Source organism: Halichoeres trimaculatus, unplaced genomic scaffold, assembly GCF_033239565.1.
Source record: "Halichoeres trimaculatus isolate MK-OKI-2021-1 unplaced genomic scaffold, fHalTri1.1 fHalTri1_scaffold_12, whole genome shotgun sequence".
Taxonomy (NCBI): Eukaryota; Metazoa; Chordata; class Actinopteri; order Labriformes; family Labridae; genus Halichoeres; species Halichoeres trimaculatus.
In genome coordinates, this window is record NW_027437190.1 from 36,573,374 (window position 1) to 36,596,439 (window position 23,066).

At 50.3% G+C, this 23,066-nt stretch overlaps 1 protein-coding gene across 4 annotated transcripts in view; it reads left to right on the forward strand.

The window, feature by feature from the left end:
* The window catches only part of sema6cb (semaphorin 6Cb), a 187,693-nt gene that overhangs the window by 87,654 nt on the left and 76,973 nt on the right, over nucleotides 1-23,066 (forward strand). For all 4 annotated transcript variants that reach the window (XM_074682891.1, XM_074682893.1, XM_074682894.1 and 1 more), the window contains one exon: nucleotides 19,534-19,748. In XM_074682891.1, the coding sequence (XP_074538992.1) occupies nucleotides 19,592-19,748 (157 nt within the window). In that variant the 5' untranslated portion in view covers nucleotides 19,534-19,591. The remainder of the gene's footprint in view (nucleotides 1-19,533; nucleotides 19,749-23,066) is intronic.

The following is a 23,066-nucleotide window of genomic DNA, read 5'->3' on the forward strand; positions in this document are numbered from 1 at the left end:
GGTCAGAAACCGGTGAATCTTATTTTCTGTTTGCTCTGAATTAAGCTTAATTTATGCAAATGTCCCGCTCCATGAATAATGTTTATTTGGAGGGCAGAACCCAAATTAATTCAATTAGGATGAACTTCTAATATTTGCCCATTAAACTTCTGTCACCTCCCCTCAGATAACTCCTGCTCAGCCTCACTGATCGGCGTGGACAGCGTCTCCTCAGCCGCTGCCTGAGAGGAAAAGGAGCCATCGTGTTTCAGCTCTAGGCTGTAGTCAGCTCCACGCCGTCAGCTCCACGCCGTCAGCTCCACGCCGTCAGCTCCACGCCGTCGACTGCACGTCGTCATTAAACAGTTTATTCCTCTTCACTTTATTTTCCTTTGTTAGCCCGATCCTCAGACGGACGTTGGAGCTTCTGTCATTAAACACGGGGTTCTGCTACTGACTGGAACAGCTACCAAATAGTCTGGATTATAAACTCCAGATTATACGGTTCAGATTCTCAACCAAAGAGACCCTGACTCTGGAGGGTTGGGTTTAATGTTGGTTTGCAGCTGACAGAGGTGTAGTAAGAGTCAAAAAGAAGGAACAGTTTGACCTCTGAACTTTGGGTTAGATTTAGTTTCTCTTTGCATTTCTTTCATTCCTCTGTAAAGCTGTCGTTAGCTGAGGCACCTTGTTCCTAATGAGCGTGTTAGCTTGACTCAGGGCGTCTCTGGAACTGATAGAGAGGAGGAAGAAAACCTCTCGTCATCATATTTCTCTCCAGGAATCTGCAGCTGGTCTGAGATCTGTGTGTGTTTAATGAGAGGACGTGTGGCGTCAGAAGAGGACTGATTAAAGCCTCGCGTGTCACGGCCCGGGTGGACGCAGCATATGGCGGCTGGACTTACGCACAGAAAGACGACGTCAGAGTGTCCGAGCCCCTGAAACGGCAGCAGGAGATGAAATCAGAGAGATTAAAGTGGATCTTTAGGAGGAGGTCCTGGTCTGTGAACAGCAGCACTTTCTCTATGTGTGTCAGAGCCAGACCAGTATCTAAAGGAGTCCACTTCACTCAGACCATCTGGACCAGCTGACCCGGTCTCCTCTGACAGCGGCTGTACACGCCGTGAAGCATCCTCAGACGGACGCAGCCAGGCCGCAGGCCGCAGCTCAAGGCGACGTAAACACGCTCATATTTCCAGCGATCGTTGAAGAGTAAATGTTTACAGGGTGTGTGTGTGTGTGTGTGTGTGTGTGTGTGTGTGTGTGTGTGTGTGTGTGTGTGTGTGTGTGTGTGTGTGTGTGTGTGTGTGTGTGTGTGTGTGTGTGTGTGTGTGTGTGTGTGTCTGTGTGTGTGTGTCTGTGTCTGTGTGTGTGTGTGTCTGTGTGTGTGTGTGTGTGTGTGTGTCAACGCTCACAGGAGCAAACATCTCACACGGTTCAGAGTCAGAGCAGCTGCCTCTGCATGAAACTGACTCTTTGTTTTTGTTGAACTCAAACCTGATCTACGACCAAACTTCAGCTTAAAGAAACTCTAAAGGGTGGAGGTCGGGAATGACACGCTGGATGCTGCGGCGCTCTCACTCCACGCCACTCCACGCCATCACGCTCGTCAGCAGAAAAGCTCCAAACTGATGCAGATCTCCTCCTTTTGTTTTGACCTTCAAACCCCCGCCATCGTTTCCATGGTTACAGAGCAGGTTTGTTTACAGCTACCCTGAATGAGCACATGCAAACCTCTGACAAACTTGGACGTTGAAAACACCCTGAGACGTGTCCTGCAGACAAACCGTCTCTGTGTTTACTCTTTGCTCCCAGACCTTTAGAGACGCCCCTCCTCTGTCAGTGTGTAATCCACACTTTCTATAATCCACACTTTCTATAATCCCCATTTCTATAATCTACATTTTCTATAATCTATATTTTCTATAATCCCCATTTCTATAATCTACATTTTCTATAATCTATATTTTCTATAATCTACACTTTCTATAATCCTCATTTCTATAATCCACATTTTCTATAATCTACATTTTCTATAATCCACATTTTCTATAACCTACATTTTCTATAATCCACATTTTCTATAATCCACATTTTCTGTAATCTACACTTTCTATAATCCACATTTTCTATAATCTACATTTTCTATAATCTACATTTTCTATAATCTACATTTTCTATAATCTACATTTTCTATAATCTACAGCTCTCTGAATAATCCCATCTGATAGGTTCAGCTTTACTCAGCGAAAGGAAACTTTCTTTTCAGACTTTTTTAACCCAGTACGGTCTTATCAGCACCATCAACAAACTGGATCACAGAGCGCCGTGACGTTTGCTCCACGCTGTGAAAAACATAAAATCACGAGTCAGAGAGGGACCAGGTGTCTGATGAACTTTGACAAACCTCATCACCGTGGACAAATCAGAGCGTCAGCGGCCGGTCAGCCCGCGTGGCGTCACGTTTCCTGTTCTGTGATGAGCCCTGTCACTGATACGAGCCGGCAGCACGCGGCGTCTGCTGAGCCCGTCTGAGCGCGCTCTGAGGACACGGGTACAGTAACAGGAGAGCCGCGCTGATGCTTGTCTCTGGGTATTGATCGGGACAGACGTCCAGACGGAGACACGGGACGTCTCCTCTGCTGTGAGGGACTGAAAACCTGCAGACGGACGGTGATAAACCAGACTAAAACTTTATTCACACCAAACTTTCCATGACAAACAAAGTGTTTCACCATGAGCAGGAAAAACGGGTCAGACTGAACAGCAGAGTGTACAAACAAATAAAGACACAGAGCCGAGCATAAATCAAACAAACCAAAGAGATAAACTCACGGAATCAGAGCTTCTCTGTAAAAACTGGTCTTCAGTCCTGAAACCAAACAGGGGACTGATGGTGAGGGTCTGGTCTCCTCAGGCAGTCTGGTCCAGAGTCCAAAGGATCTCACTGAGGAGGCTCCACCACCTCTGGTCCTGGATCTAGACTCTGGCAGAGTCAAGGGCTGCCAGATGATCTCAGAGTGTGTGGGTTCATACGGGGTTAAAATCTCTGAAATATGAGGCTGTAATCTGTGTGGGGCCATGACTGAGATTAAAGGATGTTAAAATCAGTTTTTAAAGCAACAGGCAGCCGGTGCTGAAACTGGAACGATGTGAGCTCCTCTCCTGGTTCCTGTTGAAAAACAAGCTGCTGCGTTTTTACCGCTGGCAGACGGTGGATGGATTTCTGGCTGAGACGGACAGATGGAGTTACCAAAGAAAGGACAGGAGGAGATGAAAGCATGAACGAGGTTTCCCAGGTTTTGTGGAGACATGATGGACTCGACCCCTGAGCCGATCAAAACACGACTGGACGACGTTCTTTTACACGAGGCTCAGAGCTCAGGTTCTGATCCAAGACCACAGCCGGGTTTTTGTCTGAAGGTGTGACGTGCTGTGACACTGTAGGTAGGCTAGATTATAAAAGAGCTCTCTTTTGCTGGGCGCCAAAAACAATCATTTCAGTTTTGGTTTCGTAAAGTATGAAAAAGTTTTCCAACATCCTTGGTTTAGTTTTTGACGGACAGTTGGTGAGGGACTTGATGCTTGGACCTTCAGGTTTGGATGTTACGTTGTGTTATCAATGTGGCAGTGATGGAGGAGCATATAGGTAGAAAAGAGAGCAGGACCCAGAACTGGACCCTGCTGAACCCCATGTAACCCCTGCCGACAACGCCATGTGCTTAAAACATTAAGATTCAAAGGTTTAAATGGTCAGTGTGTCCCTTTATAGATGAGGATACAGAATGATCAAATACTGTCCTTCCCTTCCATCATTAGGGTTAAAACAAGTTGAGGATAAAACCATAATTATGAGAAAGATCAGACCTGAAAATATGAAAAAGTAAGGAAATAAAATAAAGAAGAAGAACCTCTGCGTCCTGACGTCGTCGTAGTTGTGGCGATTGTTTACCTGGAGTTCCTCTGCATGTCTCACCTCTCCTGCTCAGGTACAGTGACTCAGCTCCCATCAGTGACATGAGGAGCTGGACTCACTACGACCAGCTGTTTCCTTAAAGCTGCCGACCTGTGCCTGGTGCCTGGTGCCTGGTCTCTGGTCTCTGGTCTGCCTGGTTTGCCTGGTCTGCCTGGTGCCTGGTCTCTGGTCTGCCTGGTCTGCCTGGTGCCTGGTCTCTGGTCTGCCTGGTCTGCCTGGTGCCTGGTCTCTGGTCTGCCTGGTCTGCCTGGCCTGCCTGGCCTGCCTGGTGCCTGGTCTGCCTGGCCTGCCTGGTCTGCCTGGTGCCTGGTCTCTGGTCTGCCTGGTCTGCCTGGTGCCTGGTCTGCCTGGTCTGCCTGGTCTGCCTGGTCTGCCTGGTGCCTGGTCTGCCTGGCCTTTGGTCTGCCTGGTGCCTGGTCTGCCTGGTGCCTGGTCTCTGGTCTGCCTGGTCTGCCTGGTGCCTGTGCCTGGTCTGCCTGGCCTGCCTGGCCTGCCTGGTCTGCCTGGTGCCTGGTCTGCCTGGCCTGCCTGGTCTGCCTGGTGCCTGGTCTCTGGTCTGCCTGGTCTTCCTGGTGCCTGGTGCCTGGTCTGCCTGGTGCCTGGTCTCTGGTCTGCCTGGTCTGCCTGGTCTGCCTGGTGCCTGGTCTGCCTGGTCTGCCTGGTGCCTGGTGCCTGGTCTCTGGTCTGCCTGGTCTGCCTGGTGCCTGGTCTCTGGTCTGCCTGGTCTGCCTGGTGGTAGGAAACGTGGTGTAAACAGCTTTCATGTGAACCAGCAGCCTGACAGAGGCGTGCTCCTCCTCCTGCTCTCAGACGCAGACACTTTCAGCCTCCTGTCAACGCCGCCGCAGGAGTAATGGCCCCAGGTCTCCTCCTGAACACAGACTAATGAGGATCTCAGATCCAACGAGCAGAGTGCATCTATCACACACTCAGGCTTAACGACGCCCCCACCCAGGCCCAGCTGCAGCTCACGCCAGGTCCACAGCCTGTAAGGACGGCCCTGTTCCTCCCTTTGCTTTGCTGCTACTGCAGCTCCTCAGTAAGATCTGCCCGCTCAGTCTGAGCCGCTTGGTCCGAGCTGCCCGCTCAGAGCTGCCCGCTCAGAGCTGCTGCAGAGAGGAAGAGGGCGGAGGGCGGGTGGAGGAGGAGGGAACCAGAGTTAGTGCTGTGTCTGCTGGACAGAGCCAGGCTTTGTTTTTCAGGTTTCTCCCTGTCCGTCTTCTTCTCCCCGCAGAGAATCGCTCCGTTCTTCACCTCTTTCTCCCTCCTCACGTCTCCTTCACTCTTTCCTCTGAAGCACAGGAAGCAGAGTGCTAGGTCCAGGTCCAGGTCCAGGTCCAGGTTCAGGTTCAGGTTCAGGTCCAGGTTCAGGTCCAGGTCCACGTCCAGGTTCAGGTCCAGGTTCAGGTCCAGGTTCAGGTCCAGGTTAGGTTCTTCTTCTGGTTACTCTGGTCACCGTACAGGAAGTGCCGCCCTGAAAGTGATGTCTGTTTAATCCTCAGAGTCCGTAGCAGCGGTCTTTCTGTTGGACTGGGGGGGCCATGATTTGAGCCCTAATTAGGGGGCCTCCTGAGCCGGCCCTGCTGCCTCTAATGACTGCTGGGGATTTAGACCCAGATAAGAGCTTTTCCTCCTTAAGCAGTGGGAAGGCTGCGTTATCCAAACGGAGATAATGGCGTGCTTCAGCACACACCCGGACACATCAGACACACGCAGACAACACTTCTCACACTGTTTCAGCAACAGTGGAGCCAGTGAAGGCAGCGGGACACCAGGGACCAAGGCCTCTGATGCTAAGGTGCAACCATCCTCTGACGTCAACAAGTCATTAAGGCAGCAAGAAGGGTTTTTAAGGATAGAAAGCTGATGAGTGAGACCTTATTGCATCATCACTATCTTTGATAAATGTGCACGAGACACAATGACCAGGATGCAACAGGTAACAAGCAAAATGCAAGGCCTCTGACTGCAGGGCCTCTGACTGCAGGGCCTCTGACTGCAGGGCCTCTGACTGAAGGTCCTCTGACTGAAGGTCCTCTGACTGCAGGGCCTCTGACTGCAGGGCCTCTGACTGCAGGGCCTCTGACTGAAGGTCCTCTGACTGAAGGTCCTCTGACTGCAGGGCCTCTGACTGAAGGTCCTCTGACTGAAGGTCCTCTGACTGCAGGGCCTCTGACTGCAGGGCCTCTGACTGCAGGGCCTCTGACTGCAGGGCCTCTGACTGCAGGGCCTCTGACTGCAGGGCCTCTGACTGAAGGGCCTCTGACTGCAGGGCCTCTGACTGCAGGGCCTCTGACTGAGGGGCCTCTGACTGAAGGGCCTCTGACTGAAGGGCCTCTGACTGCAGGGCCTCTGACTGAAGGGCCTCTGACTGCAGGCTGAGGCTGAGCTGCTGAGGCTGAGCTGCTGAGCTGCTGAGGCTGAGCTGCTGAGGCTGAGCTGCTGAGGCTGAGCTGCTGAGGCTGAGGCTGAGCTGCTGAGTCTGAGCTGCTGAGGCTGAGCTGCTGAGGCTGAGCTGCTGAGGCTGAGCTGCTGAGGCTGAGGCTGAGCTGCTGAGGCTGAGGCTGAGCTGCTGAGCTGCTGAGGCTGAGCTGCTGAGGCTGAGCTGCCAGCGTTGATCAGATAGAGCGCCGATGATCATCTGATGCGTGGAGCAGATGCGTGGAGCTGATGCGTGGAGCTGATGCGTGGAGCTGATGCGTGGAGCTGACGCGTGGAGCTGATGTGTGGAGCTGATGTGTGGAGCTGATGCGTGGAGCTGATGCGTGGAGCTGATGCGTGGAGCTGATGCGTGGAGCTGGCGCGTGGAGCTGATGCGTGGAGCTGACGCGTGGAGCTGATGCGTGGAGCTGATGCGTGGAGCTGATGCGTGGAGCTGATGTGTGGAGCTGGCGCGTGGAGCTGACGTGTAGAGGTGGCGTTGAAGCATGAAAGGCGTGTGGTAATTGGATGCAGGCTGGACGTACAGCGGCTGTTTGTCCCACAGACAATGATAAAGTGTTTAATCTTCACAGGAACAGCGGAGCACGCAGGCATGATGGCGCCATTATCTGTGGCGGAGCGGCCTCACTCTCAGCCTGATTTATTTCTCCCTTCATCAGCATCGACCGCTCAGATTGCAAATATCAGAGGTTTCTTAACGCGGCGCTGTGCTTTCTTCTTTTCTGCTCAAATTCACCAACACGCCTTTTGTCCCGCAGTCCTCTCCTCGATGATGTCGTTGGGATAATGTGACAGCGATGGATCCTCTGGGTGACGGCGGCGTGATAGCTTCTGCTAACAAGGGATAAAAGCAGAGGAGCGTCCTTAGGAGCTATTTATCTCCCTCTGATCATCCTCCACCCGCCATTCATCCACCTCCTTCATGTCTCCTTCATGTCTCCTTCATGTCTCCTTCATGCCTCCTTCATGTCTCCTTCATGTCTCCTTCATGTCTCCTTCATGCCTCCTTCATGTCTCCTTCATCTCTCCTTCATCTCTCCTTCATGTCTCCTTCATCTCTCCTTCATGCCTCCTTCATGTCTCCTTCATGTTTCCTTCATGTCTCCTTCATGTCTCCATCATGTCTCCTTCATGTGTCCTTCATGTCTCCTTCATGTTTCCTTCATGTCTCCTTCATGTTTCCTTCATGTCTCCTTCATATCTCCTTCATGTCTCCTTCATGTCTCCTTCATGTCTCCCTCATGTCTCCTTCATGTCTCCTTCATGTCTCCTTCATGCCTCCTTCATGTCTCCTTCATGCCTCCTTCATGTCTCCTTCATGTCTCCTTCATGTGTCCTTCACGTCTCCTTCATGTCTCCAGCAGGAGGCTCAGTCTGTGGCTCACTTTAATCTGTGACCTCCTCCTTTGTGAGGACTATCAGGAAAGTTGGTGGCCTCCTTGGTTTACTGTAATAACTCAGCGAGAGTGAGTGAAGGTAACAGCCGTCAGAGCTGGAGACCAGCGGTCAGATTTCCCAGCATCCTCTCTTGAATCACCCAGACTCCACAGCTACGCCTTCACATTTCTCTCTGTCTGCCTCAGAGCAGGAGGAAAACTCTGTGGATTGATAAATCTTACAGGACGTCTTTTAAAGTCAGGAGTGCAAAGAGTTTGAAATGCACACGGAGCAACGATCTAATTGGTACCACGGGGGAGATGGAGATCAAAGAGGCGCCGTGTGAACGGGGAAGTCGACTCTTTCACTCTGTCGCCGACTGATTGGACTAAAGAGCCACAGCCAGCCTCCAGAGCGGTGGTCCTCAGCAGAAACATCCTCAGCAGAAGTTTCCTCAGCTCTGGAGTTAAAGACTTGTCACCAAGGTCTGTGTCTGACGTCTCTGAGTGAGGAAGGGACAGAGACGTCTGATGCTCTGAGTGAGGAAGGGACAGAGACGTCTGATGCTCTGAGTGAGGCGGGGACAGAGACGACTGACGCTCTGAGTGAGGCGGGGACAGAGACGACTGATGCTCTGAGTGAGGCGGGGACAGAGACGTCTGATGCTCTAAGGGAGGCGGGGACAGAGACGTCTGATGCTCTGAGTGAGGAAGGGACAGAGACGTCTGATGCTCTGAGGGAGGCGGGGACAGAGACGTCTGATGCTCTGAGTGAGGCGGGGACAGAGACGACTGAGCGTAAAGTCGTCTCTCTGTTTCTTTCCCATCGTCTGCTCTGAGGCTACAGAGCTCTCAGTCTGAGCCTCACACCGCTCTGCTGGCTGTTTTCAGGGAGTGTGAGAGAGTTTACTCTGAGCCCGAGTGTCATACAGTCCACCTTAAAGAGACCAAACAGACCACCTTAAAGAGACCAAACAGACCACCTTAAAGAGACCATACAGTCCACCTTAAAGAGACCATACAGTCCACCTTAAAGAGACCATACAGTCCACCTTAAAGAGACCATACAGTCCACCTTAAAGAGACCATACAGTCCACCTTAAAGAGACCATGCTCAGGGAGCTCATCTCCTCTTCTTTCAGAAACCATTGTAATGTTTTTTCTCTTGCACAGATAGTTGGAGAGTTACGGTAATGGGGACATCTTGCTTTAATTGTTGCCTGTGATTGGAGCATCAGATACCTGTGCACCAGCTCAACACCCCAGGTTTCTCTGTGAAGCTTTCCTTTCCTCCTCCAAAGAGCTGTTTGGATCATCAGCCCAAATGTTTGAGGAGTTACGGTGAGGAGTTAAGGTCTGATCATTCAGACTCTGGTTGGTCCAGGCCTGAACGACGCTGTGGCTGTGGCTGTGGCTGATTTTCACCTTGAGTTCCTGAGGAGTGGTTTTGGTCTGTTTCTGGTGAATGTGGAAAAGCAGACAGCTGTGTTACCTGGATGGAAACATGATATCATGGATAACCTTTAGAGACTGGTGCTGCTAGCTCTGCTAACATTAGCCACACTCAGCCTGTGATCCTGGGCTTCACCGTGCACAGTCATCCTGCTCTGACTGAACATTTCTCTAACTGTAAGGAAGCTGGAATCCAGATTTCCACCCTGAACGACAGGAGAATGAGTCACATCAGAACATGGCGTGGAGCTGCTGCAGCTGAGGTTTCTTTAGAAACACCAGGACTGACTGACAGCGCCGCGTCCTCTCCATCTCCCCTCAGTTTGTTTTGATGCTCAGAGAGCAGCTTTCATCACGTCAGCCTGAACACAGCGGCTGAGCTGGAGCTACGTGTGGAGGACGTGCACACAGAGAAACCTGTTAGTGAATATCATCCTCAGCTACTCTTTTTATCCTGATCCTCTTAAAAAGCCAGTCTGCTGCTCAAACACTTTCTAACCCTGCTCTAAACTTTCCCCGAGGATGGTCCTGGGATCGTCCTGGGATCGTCCTGGGATCGTCCTGGGATCGTCCAGGGATCGTCCTGGGATCGTCCTGGGATCGTCCTGGGATCATCCTGGGATCGTCCTGGGATCGTCCTGGGATCGTCCTGGGATGGTCCTGGGATTGTCCTGGGATCGTCCTGGGATCGATTGGTTGATTTTCTTCAGGTCAGGCTGGGGACCCAGAAACAGAGCAGTTAGAACAGACACACAAACACAGAGAGGAACAACAACTCTGAGGCGGCGTCCCCCCCCCCTGCATCTCACAGCGCCGGCCTCGGGGGGTATCCAATTATGACGCCCTTGAGGGAATGACAGCGCTTGGATTTCTGTCAATACAGGGTTCAGGTAGTGTTTCTCAATAACACTCTGAATTATTGATGGCTCACAGACTGAGGGGAGAAGAGGTAGTTAGCAGTCACTTCAATGTATGGAGGAGAGAAGAAGAGGAGGAGGAGAGGAGGAGGAGAAGCTGGTCTGTTTGATTGGGTGACCCGGGGTGGAGGCGTCAGAGAGCGCCATGAGAGGAGGAGAAGATTGAGAGCGCGCTCAGACTGATGGAGAGGAGAGCGGTGGAGGATTAAAGGCCTCCATGATGAACCTGAATAATTAAGATGGACCAGAGGACGCAGGCTCCTCCTGCTGCTGGTTTCTCCTCCTGCTGCTGGTTTCTCCTCCTCCTGCTGGTGTCTCCTCCTGCTGGTTTCTCCTCCTGCTGCTGGTTTCTCCTCCTCCTGCTGGTGTCTCCTCCTGCTGGTTTTCTCCTCCTGCTGCTGCTTTCTCCTCCTGCTGCTGGTTTCTCCTCCTGCTGCTGGTTTCTCCTCCTGCTGCTGGTTTCTCCTCCTCCTGCTGCTGGTGTCTCCTCCTGCTGGTTTCTCCTCCTGCTGCTGGTCCTCGGGGTTTGCTCTCTTCCCTGTGCAAACAGACGTGGAGACGATGGATAACGCCTGCAGTGATTTCACCGATCGATCAGAGAAACGTCTGACCGTCTGAGACGTGCACAGATCCGTCTCTGTGAAGTCCGTCCAGCTCACCGTCTGTGGGGAGGCGTCCTGAGAGGAGCCTGTCTGCAGGCTGCGCTTTGGATCTCCTGACAGGGATGTTCAGAGCAGGAGGTGTGAGCCGACCGTTTTGACTCCTGAGGATCCAGGAGCTCCGTCTCGGCGCTCACAGTTGAAGTGATTGTTCACGTCTTATCCGCGCGGCGCTGCAGAACTCCAGCCGTCTCTGAGCTGTCAGCGCGGTTTTACCCGTGACATGGACTCCCTGAAGAAGCGCCATGAGCGTGGACTCTGAGCGAGCGCTGATCTGTGGGGACTCCTCAGCGAGGACAGAGACGACTGCGGGTGAGGAAAGATGGCCTCTGCTGCAGACAGCCCGTCACTGTCTGAACTCTGCGGGCCGAGGTTAAAGCAGCGCCCCCTGGGGAGCGCTCTGAGTGGCGTTGATGGCACGGAGGGTCCCCACCTCCCCTGACAGACACAGCTCATCCTGGATGCCTCGCTGCCCTTTGCCTCTCTGGCCCCGTGCAGACGGCGTGAGCGCGGCTGTGAGACCGCGTTACGCTGACAGCAGACAGCTGACGTGCTAATCCCAGAACCAGAGGACCACAGGGACCATGGATTTTATATTCTGGGTAAAAGACAAGGAGCTGCTCCTCTTTGACCAGGATGCTAATGGACTTCTTAAAACGCTGCTGCCGGCGTCCCTCAGAGCCGCTCTGTTTGTGCCGGTCCAGGTCCTCTGCAGCGCTGAAGTCCCCAGCTCCCTCATGGCTATTGGTGTGGAGCGTTAAAGTTTAGCTAACCTCGGCAAGATGCTGGTTTACTTTTATTCAAGACAGAAAACAGACCAGACACGGTAAGAAGCCGGTCACCGTTTGATCAAAAAACTTTTTACTTCAGTTGTGACGGTTAAAACTGACGAGTCAACAGCTCAAGTCCAAATCAGGTCCTGAACTGAGTCCTGGTTTAAGATCAACAGACTTTCTCCTGTGTGAGGAGTGACTTTCTCCTCTGTGAGGAGTGACTTTCTCCTGTGTGAGGAGTGACTTTCTCCTGCGTGAGGAGTGACTTTCTCCTCTGTGAGGAGTGACTTTCTCCTGTGTGAGGAGTGACTTTCTCCTGAGTGAGGAGTGACTTTCTCCTGTGTGAGGAGTAACTTTCTCCTCTGTGAGGAGTGACTTTCTCCTGTGTGAGGAGTGACTTTCTCCTGTGTGAGGAGTAACTTTCTCCTGTGTGAGGAGTGACTTTCTCCTGTGTGAGGAGTGACTTTCTCCTGTGTGAGGAGTGTGCGAGCAGAGGGAGACGAGCGCTGGTCACGGGAAAGAAAAGACAGGGCCTGAAATGACGTGTTGTGAACGACATGACGGTCATTATGCACTGATTACTGAGCGACGTCTTAGGAAATTTGTTTCCCGTGTCGTGTGATGTTTGAACATCAGCGCTGAGCGTTTGGTGTGTGGAGGCAGGACGTGAGCGAGGAAACAGCTGGGCTGATGTGCTGCGTGGTCATGGGACTGTGGTCCTGATGGGTCTGATGAACCTCCAGCTGAAGTTCATGGAGGGACAATGACTCCAGACCTCAACAATGGGAGGTTTGTCTCAGCGTGCAGCGGGCAGCGAGCAGCGGGCAGCGAGCAGCAGGCAGCGCATCGTATCATGGGTTGTTTTCTCATGTGCTTGTTTTGGAGAAACAGAAAAATGGTCTGTTTTTTTTTTCCTCTGTGAAAACTGTTTTTTCCTGCAGAGCTGTGTGAGCTGTGTGAGGAGTGACTGTGGGAGCAGGTACAGGTGTTAATGATTAATGTGACACTGACGCTCTGTCAGTGTGTCCCACAGCTGGGGATGTCTTCTTCTCTCTTTAAAGGCTTTGTGAGGACTCTCTGAGTGGTAAATAAAATCTGCTTTAAGCCACTGAAGTTAGTTTCACCTTGGATAAGTCCTGGCTGTATGAGACAGTGATGGAGATCACAGCGTTAGAAAAGAGTCAGACTAAGGGACTGACTTACCTGTGTCAGCTGTTTGATGGGGTCAACATTCAACATTTCAGCAGCTGGAGAAATGTGTTTATTCTGACACACTGGCAACTTAAAACTTTCTTCATGACTAAAGATAAATTCACAAAACCTCAGAAAAGCATGTGATGGAGTCACAAACTGGAGATGGAGAAAAGACAGACTGAAATGCTCACATGTATCGTCGCTAAAAAATATCAAATAAAAAACAAGTTTATAAAAAAGAAACTACACAACAGAGTGAGTTAACAAAGTTTACTCATCTCAAAGTGGTGTTGAACTAAGAAAAGTTGTGATCTATTTACAAAACAAAGTCATGTATAAGCACAAACCTCGAATGTATGACAGTGGGTGACGGTGCTCATGGGAAATGGAGTCTTATCCCAGAAAAGCACTTATAATTCAATCAGCACCAATCACACAGCCCTCACAGAGACCTGAGATCCAGCTCTAAGGCGTCCTGTTCTGGTTTCCACGGCCTGCTGAGGCTAAAGTGGCTGACTGAGTCTGATCCAGGAAGCCGGGCTGAGCCTAGTCCTCGTCCTGGTCCCAGTGTCAGAGCGGGGGATCGAGGGGCTCAGAGACTTTCTCAGCCAGAGTCTGACAGACCTGAAAGCACAGAGGTGTGAGGTGGAGCCTGGCTCCATCAGTCCCAGGTGGATCAGCCTGAAGACGGTGGAGGAGTCGGCAGCCTCCAAACGTAACACGCAGGTGACCGAGGAGGAAACTGGATTCACGTTTTTAATGATTTTTATTCATACCCCAGCAGAGGAAGTGGAACAGTTTCTCTTTCAAGCCGTAATGTGTGAATATTAAAGCCGCAGTGACCTCATCCATGTCCGTAAAGACAATAACCTCTTATTAATTAAGTCTCTTTTCTTCATTAGCACAATTAAAAGCCTAGAGACTCCAAACCTCTGTGAGGAAACGTCTTATCACTCAGCGCTCGCGGTTAATCCAAGTGAAAGTCAGATAATCAATGGAGAGTCCCCGCGTCCCCCAAACACGCCAACCGCCAACGCCTCCCCGACGGCTGCACGGGTCCAGTTCATTAAAGACAGAACGATCCGAGCCCTGCACGTCCAGACCGGGCGCAGAGGGCAAACACACGATGGGATAAGCGCTGGCTTATTTCCCTCCGACAGCTGTCAGCTCATTAGCCGTCCACTCTCTCCTCGGGCTGCGCAGGAAGTCATTAACTGATTAGACCCAATGAAGAGAGCCCCGCGGCCCAGGACGGGCTGCATCTACAGCAGACTCAGACTGGGAGGTAAACACGGGCTCTGCAGCGTCTGATGAAAGGTCACATGAAGGAAGGAGCCGTGAAACAGGCCTGTCCTCTCCAGAGCAGAGCTCAGTCAGAGACGGGACCTTTGGTTCGTCTTTGGTTTGTCCTGTCCAAGCAGAAACTGAAGAAAGGAGCAAACAAGTTTAAGTGTTAGTTTGTGGCTGTGCTGATTAGAAATATTTGTCTTTATGTTCTTGTCTAAACTAATCACTCATACAAACTGACCTGACCACAGAGAGGGTCTGCAGCTCCTCTGCTTCACAGTAACCTGCTCCTGAACGTTTGGGGTTGATATAAAAACAACTGTTTCACTGATTGATGGTTGGACGTTTCATCAGGATGGGATCTGAGGGTGTTTTTCATCTCAAAGGTTCAGGAACTTTGTAAATCATCCCCAGGAACCACATGGTCCCTGTGGAGGGCCGAAGTCTGGGGCAGACTGTGGAAACCAGTCATGTTACACGTGTTGAAGAAAACACCACCAGACCAGTAGAGGGCAGTATAACAGTGATGAAGGCCATTAGCTTGTTAGCCTGTTAGCATGGAGGATGCTCGGCCTGGTTTGAACATACTTTATTTAACTGCAGGAGGATTTGTTGACAGTTAAAAGGTGGAAACCCTTTGAAACTCCGGATGTTTCTGCATCAGATCTGCAGGTACGGGGAGATCTCTAACCCCCCAGAACCAGGTTTAGACCCTGTTCCTCTGGTCCCAAAGCACATAGTTCCTGGGGAAGTTCCTGTGGTGTAAAAACAGCTTCATGAGCGTGATGATCGATCAGTTTCAGCCTCATACAGCAGGTTACCTTCATCCTGGCTCAGCTGGCTACGCCCTCAGAGCTTCTCCACAGACGGAGGACGATCACCTTCCTGTAAACACCACAGAGTTGGCAGAGAGCTGAACCTTTTGTTTCCACACCGTCACAGACGTGTCCTCGTGCTCAGGCTCCTCCCTCTTTGAGCAGACGCCCTGTGGAAAACAGCTACGGGCTAACAGAGGTTTTAACAGGTTGGACAGCAGCTGACGGCTGGAGGACGTGCTCTGAGCTGGTTACACACTTCAGTCTGTGTTTACTGTGCGCTGACACACTTCAGTCTGTGTTTACTGTGCGCTGACACACTTCTCCACGTGCTGCGGTGGTTTAGGAATGAAGTCTTTAGTCCTGAGCCTGTGATGGCCCAGGGGCAAACCGCTCTTCCTGTCACAGAGTGTTTCCTGCAGCTAAAGCCAGCGTCATCTCTTACACCTGTTCAGGACGATGGTGACGCTGTCAGCACGGAGCAGGTGACACTTTCCTGTAGGTCGGCTAACAGCCCAGCTCAGAGGAGACGAGAGAAACACTGTTTCTGTCAAACGTTTTTTCCTTTTGACGCTGATTTATTTTCTGGGTGGGTTTGTTTTGGGAGGCGTCTCTGTGGATTCTGCTTCCAGAGAAGTTTTCACTTTATTTCAGTTTATTTCAGTGGAAACTTGAGTTCCAGTGAACAGACTGACCAATCACTGACCTGATTCACAGAATAAAGCTTGTTCCTCGTCTCTCAACCACTCAAAGAGTTTTTATTTCCTCCTCACACTCAGTCAGACACTGGTGGTGCAGGATGCTGTGACGTGGTCGTTAGAAATCACTGACCTGCTCCAGCTGGAGTCCTGAGCCTGGGATGATAACCCTGAAGGGTTTTTGTTTGGCTGACTGCTGACCCTCCCTGCTCTCACCCTGAACCAGGACTGGCCTGACAGAAACTGCTCTGGGTCTGTGTAACTTTAGGACGTTAGGAGGAGGCGTCTCTGATGTTCATGGATTAAACATGTACAGGAAGAGACCAAACATCAGTCTGTGTCTGCTCTCTTTTGTTTCAGTGTTTTCCTCTTCCGTTAGCCTGTTAGCCGTCCTTGCTAACAGGAGAAGCACCCAAACCGTGGCGTGCTGATCCATCAGGTGTACTGTCCTCGCACGGCGCCTCAGGCAGGACGCCAGCTGCAGTCATTTGCAGAGTAAACACAGGCAGACACACGCCCACTCCCCTGGATTTATGGCGCTGGCGATCATCACCTGACCTCCTCGCTGAAAGCAGCGTTCTCCTCTGCATGTGAATGAGGCGGAGCTATTATCAATATTGATGACGGTTCACGTCTCTGTTGACTTAATTTTCTGCTCCCACTTAAAACGCTGTGGCCTGAGTCTGGGCGCCAAGCGGCACAGATCGTAAACTCTGCGAGGCCTGTGAGGACCCCTGTGGAGGACATGTTGGCCTCAGTGAGCTGGCAGCGAGCGCGGGTCGCCGCAGTCCAGACTTTGTTTTGACAAATCCCTCTGCCGCCCGTCTGTCCCCGTCCACGCCGCTGACATCAGACAGATGTGAAATTAACATCAGCACACAACCTCCATCTGCTCTACAGCCGATAATTACTGACATGCAGCAGGCAGCAGGCAGCATGCAGCAAGCAGCATGCAGCACGCAGCATGCAGCACGCAGCATGCAGCATGCAGCACGCAGCATGCAGCACGCAGCACACAACTTCCGTCTGCTCTGCAGCCACAGCCGATAATTACTGACACGCAACACGCAGCACGCAGCAGGCAGCATGCAGCACGCAGCACGCAGCACGCAGCAGGCAGCATGCAGCACGCAGCACGCAGCACACAGACGTGCAGATGTTGCAGCATGCAGCATGCAGGGCTGTCTGAGTGCACGCTGCTCTTTGGAGTGGAACCGGCGTCTCTATCCCTGATATTGAGTGACCTGGATGGAGCTGCTGGTGTTTTCTGATGAACTGTCGTTCAGGGTCACGTTGTTCTGCTCTGAATCTCTCTGACGTCTGGTGTCAGAAACAGTTTGGACTCTGGTTGCTCTCCTGTTGGACTCTCCTCTCAGAGGGAGACGTCTCCGTCTTTGTTGCTCCTCATCACAGAAACAGACTCCTCCTGTGTCTGTTGATCCAGAGTGAATGAATCACTTCCTGTTTGAGAGCTCAGGTCTTCCTAAAGGATGGAGAGAGTGTGTACAGCAGTGTTTTTGGAGGTGTGTGTCTCCAACAATTACACTTTTTCTCTCTGGCTGCCATGAAGGAGAGCTGCTCTCACTGCTCTTTGTCAGCTCGTCTGACGCTTAGCAGACAGTTTTTATCCAACCTGATTAAACCTGCATGTACAGGAATCTGGGATTGATCACACACACACACACACACACACACACACACACACACACACACACACACACACACACACACCTTTAAACCCATGCTGACGTAGCTGAGACTCTGACAGTCTTCCAGGATTGGCGTGTTGGGAGATCTCAGTCCGCTGTGAAACTTCCTGTGACCTAAACCACGACGCGTCCTCCATCCTGAGTCCTCCATCCTGAGTCCTCCATCCTGAGTCCTCCATCCTGAGGCCTTCATGCTGTGGTTTTTATTGGTTTGCAGACGCTGGTTAAACACACACAGTTGAGTTCGTGTCATCACAGGTGGAGCGAGGCGCTCCTCTGATAAGGGGAAGTTAATTGTGCTAAGTCACCTGTGAAAGACATCGGCTGGAAATGAGGCAGATGTCCTGATTGTCAGGGCCCCTGGGGCCCTCCTCCTCCTCCTCCTCCTCCTCCTCCTCTCTGAGTCTGCTTCTCTGTACTCTCTTTATTTATCTGCTCTCCTGAATCTGAGCAGTGAGAGGAACCGTGAACGTCTCCAAAATGACTTGAGGAGTCACAGTCGTCAGAGTGAGGAGCTTTCTGACCCAGGTTTGGTGAATCAGGTCAGTGACACAGGGAGGAAAAATAAAAGTAATTGCAACACATGATCAGACCAGTAGGGGGCAGAAAGACAGCAATAAAGTCCATTCATCAAAGTGTCATGTCCTTGGTTAGCATGTTAGCGTGGAGCAAGGATCTGCACCCTGCAACTCTGGAGCCTCATGAGGCTCTTTAAACCCTTTGTCGTGGCTTCTTGTAGCTTACAATTTTTTTAAATTGAAAAGACATTTTTTTTAAAATTATTATTGATAATTTATTAAACTTCAACGTTTTTTTTAAATTTCAATCAATTATTTAGCATTTTGCCGATTTTTTTTTTTTTTTTTTTTTGCTCATTTGTCAGAATTTTTGCAAAGTTTTGAATTTCATTTTTTTAACTGTTCCAAATTTTGGAAATTTTCTGGAAAAAAAGTTGAATTTTTTGCGAATCTTTGAAATTCCATAATTTTTTAAACTTCATAAATTTTGCAAATTTATGGAATTTTTAACAGTTCTTTAAAAAATGTTTTTATATCTGCAAATTTATTAAAAATATATATATATAAAAAAAATCACATTTTAGATTTTACAAACACAAAAACATTTGTTTAGATAATTATTCATTAGATTTTTACTTTGTGTATAATTTTAAACACATTTTGTCTATTATGAAGATAAAGATTTCGTGGCTCCTGGATGACTTTAATCCAGGTGAGCTAAGGAGAATTGGCTCTTAGGATGGTAAAGGTTGCTGACCCCTGGTGTAGAGGAAACTCAGCCTGTGCTGGTTTTAAAAGTTTTATTTCACCACAAACTGACTCGTTGACACCAACAGGACACAAGCGCCTGCAGCTGTTGCCGGCAGAAGCTGTTTCAGAAAACCTGACGCTGCTCCAGAGATCAGTCGGTGATTTGGCTTGGGAACAAATCTGTGGAGGACATCCAGCGGGATGCTTCCTCCTCAAACAGCTTCAGAGCATCAGTAATTCCTGATCTGAGGAGCAGATTATCACGTTTATCAAACTAACCCAGGAAGAGGTTCAGCCCTGCAGTGTGTGAGCGTCAGGCTTTGGATGAATCCAGCTACAAACCTCAAACACTGATTAATTCAGTCTCTTCATGAGTAAGACCGTCTGAGTCCATCAGCCTGACAGAAACAGAGGAATGAGAGCTCAGTCCGCTGTGATGGTCTCAGGCTGTGATGATGTCAGTCTGTGAGAGCGTGGTCAGTCTGTGAGAGCGTGGTCAGTCTGTGATGATGTCAGTCTGTGAGAGCGTGGTCAGTCTGTGATGATGTCAGTCTGTGATGATGTCAGTATGTGATGATGTCAGTCTGTGAGAGCGTGGTCAGTCTGTGATGATGTCAGTCTGTGATGATGTCAGGCTGTGAGAGCGTGGTCAGTCTGTGATGATGTCAGGCTGTGAGAGCGTGGTCAGTCTGTGATGATGTCAGTCTGTGATGATGTCAGTCTGTGATGATGTCAGGCTGTGAGGGCGTGGTCAGTCTGTGATGATGTCAGGCTGTGAGGGCGTGGCCAGTCTGTGATGCTGTCAGTATGTGATGATGTCAGTCTGTGATGATGTCAGGCTGTGATGATGTCAGGCTGTGATGATGTCAGGCTGTGAGGGCGTGGTCAGGCTGTGATGATCTCTGTAAACCCAGAGTGTGGCTGCTGAAGCCCAGGTTAGCTTGGATATGCTAACTGCTCTGACCCTGCTGGCTTTGTGTCTCTGTAGGTGGAGCTGGATCCGCTGAGGACCATGAGTTTCTGCTGAGGTCTCACTTCCTGCCAAAATGAGGCTGACGCCCGGCTCGCTAACGCCCGGCTCGCCGCCGCCCGTCCTGCCAGCCATCCTGGCTCTCACTCTGGCCGCCGTCTTACCTCAGCTGTCGTCAGGAGCCACGCCGTTCCCCCAGGACCTGGAGCCCATCAGCTTGGTGGGCAGAGAGTGTAAGTCCTCCCTCCGTGTTGCCATGGTGATCCTTGTTTCAGCAGGAGGATGTGGAAGTACAGCTAGGGTCACTAAAGCATTATAACTCCTCACAGGGTACAGCAGCAGGTCTGCAGAGGTTTATTCAGGGCTGGATCATCCTTATCTGCTCTGTTTCATTTACTGGGAGTGAACCAGAGGAGTGATACCACAGATATTCACCAAAACACTGAAAACGTGTGGTACTGCTCTTTGTTTACTTATTATAACATATTTTAAAGTGATTTCTTCAGGTTTTTAAACTCTACTTTTTTAGCAAATTTGAAATGTATTTATTTAAAATATTAAAAGGTTTAGCTTGATTTGGATACCCTTTCTATTTATTTATTTTATTTTCTTGATCTTAAAGAGGGGGTATTCTGCTTTCCTGTATTTTAAAGATGGATATAAAGGTACATCGCCTGATGTTTTTCCACCAAAGATGTAGAGATTGTCAAACTGTTTTATCAGATCTGACATAGCTCCGCCCCCAGACGGGCTTCCAGAGGGCTGGCCAATCAGTGGAAAGGGGTCTGTGGAGCAGGGAGCCTTAAAGAGACAGTAGCTAAAACAAAGTGTTTCAGACAGAGGCTGTTTCCTAAAACAGCAGACGGAGGAAAAAAAGAGATTTTTGAGCTGTAAATTATGTAAAGCTACTACGGGAGCACCAGAGGGACAGAATAAAGACCCAATGAGCACGATACCCCCTCTTTAAATGTTGTGTCTTGGCTGTGACTGTAGCTGTTAGCTGTTAGCTAATTAAAATGACTCAGAGGATCATTACATCATGGCTTAGCCCTGTAACTGCACCTCATAAAGCAGCAGCTTTAAGATAGACAGACATGTTTCTGAGACACTCTCTAACATGACACACACTGAAGACTGGCCTCATGAGAGCACCCTGGGGACCCATCCCCAGCACCCAGTCACAGAGGAGGTCCACAGAAGAAGTCCTGGCCCCTGAATGTAATGGCCCATAATTGATTTAAGAGGTGGCTGAGACCACGGCCCACACACTGTAATTGATCTATCTGGAAGAGAGTAACGCCACCATTAGCAGAAATAGCTGTGCTAATAGTGCTCTATGTGGAGCCGGGTCCCAGGTGTAATGAGAGCCATTCGTCACCTGTGGTTCCAGCAGGTGACAGCGAGGAGCAAGGTCCCGCTCTGCTCTGAGATATCCATTATGAGCGCTGCTGCTTCATCAGGCTGCAGTCTATGAAATTAAACCCTCTGAGCTGGTCTCTGGGCGGAGGGGTGGAGGGGGCGGAGGGGGTGGAGGGGGTGGAGGGGGTGGAGGGGGTGGAGGGGGCGGAGGGGGCGGAGGGGGCGGAGGGGTGGAGGGGGTGGAGGACTCACCTCGGTGTCTCTGCTCTTTGTACCGGGCCCTTCAGAGACGGCCTGGAGAGGTTGTTTCCCTGATTAGTCAGAGACGCTGATTAGAGGCCGATCATTCTGCTCTTTTGTCTGTTTCACAAGTTTATTTTTAAATCAACATTTTATCACGAAAAACACGAGAGAAAACGATCGTTTGTCTTCACAGAGTCTGGTTGGTTTAACGATAATGTGTCATCAGTTTTGTTTGTAAAGAGCCGTCACTGACTGAGAGCTCTGCAGGATACTTACAGTAACGTGAAATATGAGAAATATAAGCACAACAACATGAGAGGAGTAGTTTAAAAATTAAAAAAAAAAAAAAAAAAATTGTAAATTTTGACCAAACTCATGCACCTACAGTCAGTGGTCTGTCAAAGGTTTTTTCTTTTCTTCTGTGATTCAGACTCCTGAATGTTTAAATAGGGCTCAGAGTTTAATCCATTATTTTACGTAAGTTGAATATTTGGTCGGTCCACCTTCAGCCGCCGTGACAGCAGCGTGTCTCGTGTTGTGATTTCTTCAACCCGAGCTAAAGACTTTCACTGACTCTGCCCTGTTTACCAACAACTGGAACAGATCTGCTGGATGGGGCTGAGGTCTGGACCCCTAAAGATCTGGACCTTTAGAGTCCAGTCCATTATGGTCACCTCTGGGTGCCCCGCCCTCCTCTGGGTTTGTATGGGAAGCGTTTCCAGCCTCATTCGCAGGACGAGGATTTTTCCCAGAAGCTGCTCTTTAATCTGGCTCAGACCTCATCACAGAGACGCTGCGTTGTGATTGGCCGTGCAGCTGCTCCCATCATCCACTTCACACGATTGACCCGCTGCGATTAAAATCAACCTCCATTCTTTGTGTCTGCAAGCAGCAGCTTCACTGCTCAAAGCGCGCTGGCTGCTGCTTCCTCTCAGCTTTTCTCCCTCTGCTCGCTTTGGAGAAAACACTCCTCAGGTTCAGACAACACAGACAACAGGTGAAAGATGCTGGTGAAACTCTGGCAGAACCCAAGTTCTGGAGTCTAAGGTGTGTAAGGTGTCCAAAGTGTGAGTTACCCATCGCAGCGTTTGCAGATTAGGAAGTTTGAGTGGCTCAAACGTCACGGCTGACCTGCCTGCAGAGCCGCAGCTGCTGCTCAGTAAAAATAGTTTCCAGGAGGATATTTGGGATGAGTCAGCTCTTTGAAATGAAGTAGACATAATTTAGTGATGCAGATCCAAAAACAGGCAGAGGGTTCTGGTTCTGGTTCCAAACAGCCCGGTGGACCATCGTGTGCTCCTAAATTCAGACTGAGTATTGACCCTGACGTTAGAGGATGTTAAAGTGGAGAGGAGTGATTAAAAACCTCCATCATCAGGAGGGAGGCCGACGTTGGCGTGTAAATCTTTAAACAGTCGATTGGAGAGCGGCGCTTCAGGAACCGCACGCCTTCCTCCGAGGCCCGGCTCAGATTGGGCCGTAATTCAGGCGGGGATTGCTAATTCAGCAGCACAGGTCAGAGGGAGACTGGAGGGCACTTAACACGGCACTTAACAGATCCAGAGAGCCTGAAATAAAAGAAGAGCAGCAGCAGCAGCAGCAGCAGCAGGAGCAGCAGCAGCAGCAGCAGCAGCAGGAGCAGCAGCAGCAGCAGCAGCAGCAGCAGCAGGAGCAGCAGCAGCAGCAGCAGCAGCAGCAGCAGCAGCAGCAGCAGCAGGAGGAGCAGCAGCAGCAGCAGCGGGGGAAGTCTCTGATGGTGGAGACAGCCTGATGTCAGTTTTGAGCCGGCTAATTTAATTTCTGCCTGGAGCATCTTTTTTTTTTACATCAAAGGTTTTCAAAGCATGTCCATCCACTTACTGTCTGTCTCTGTGTTATTTAAAGCAGCAGACACTGACTCTCCTGCTCCTTAAATGAAAACAGCCCTGGAGTCAGTCAGTAAGGCACTG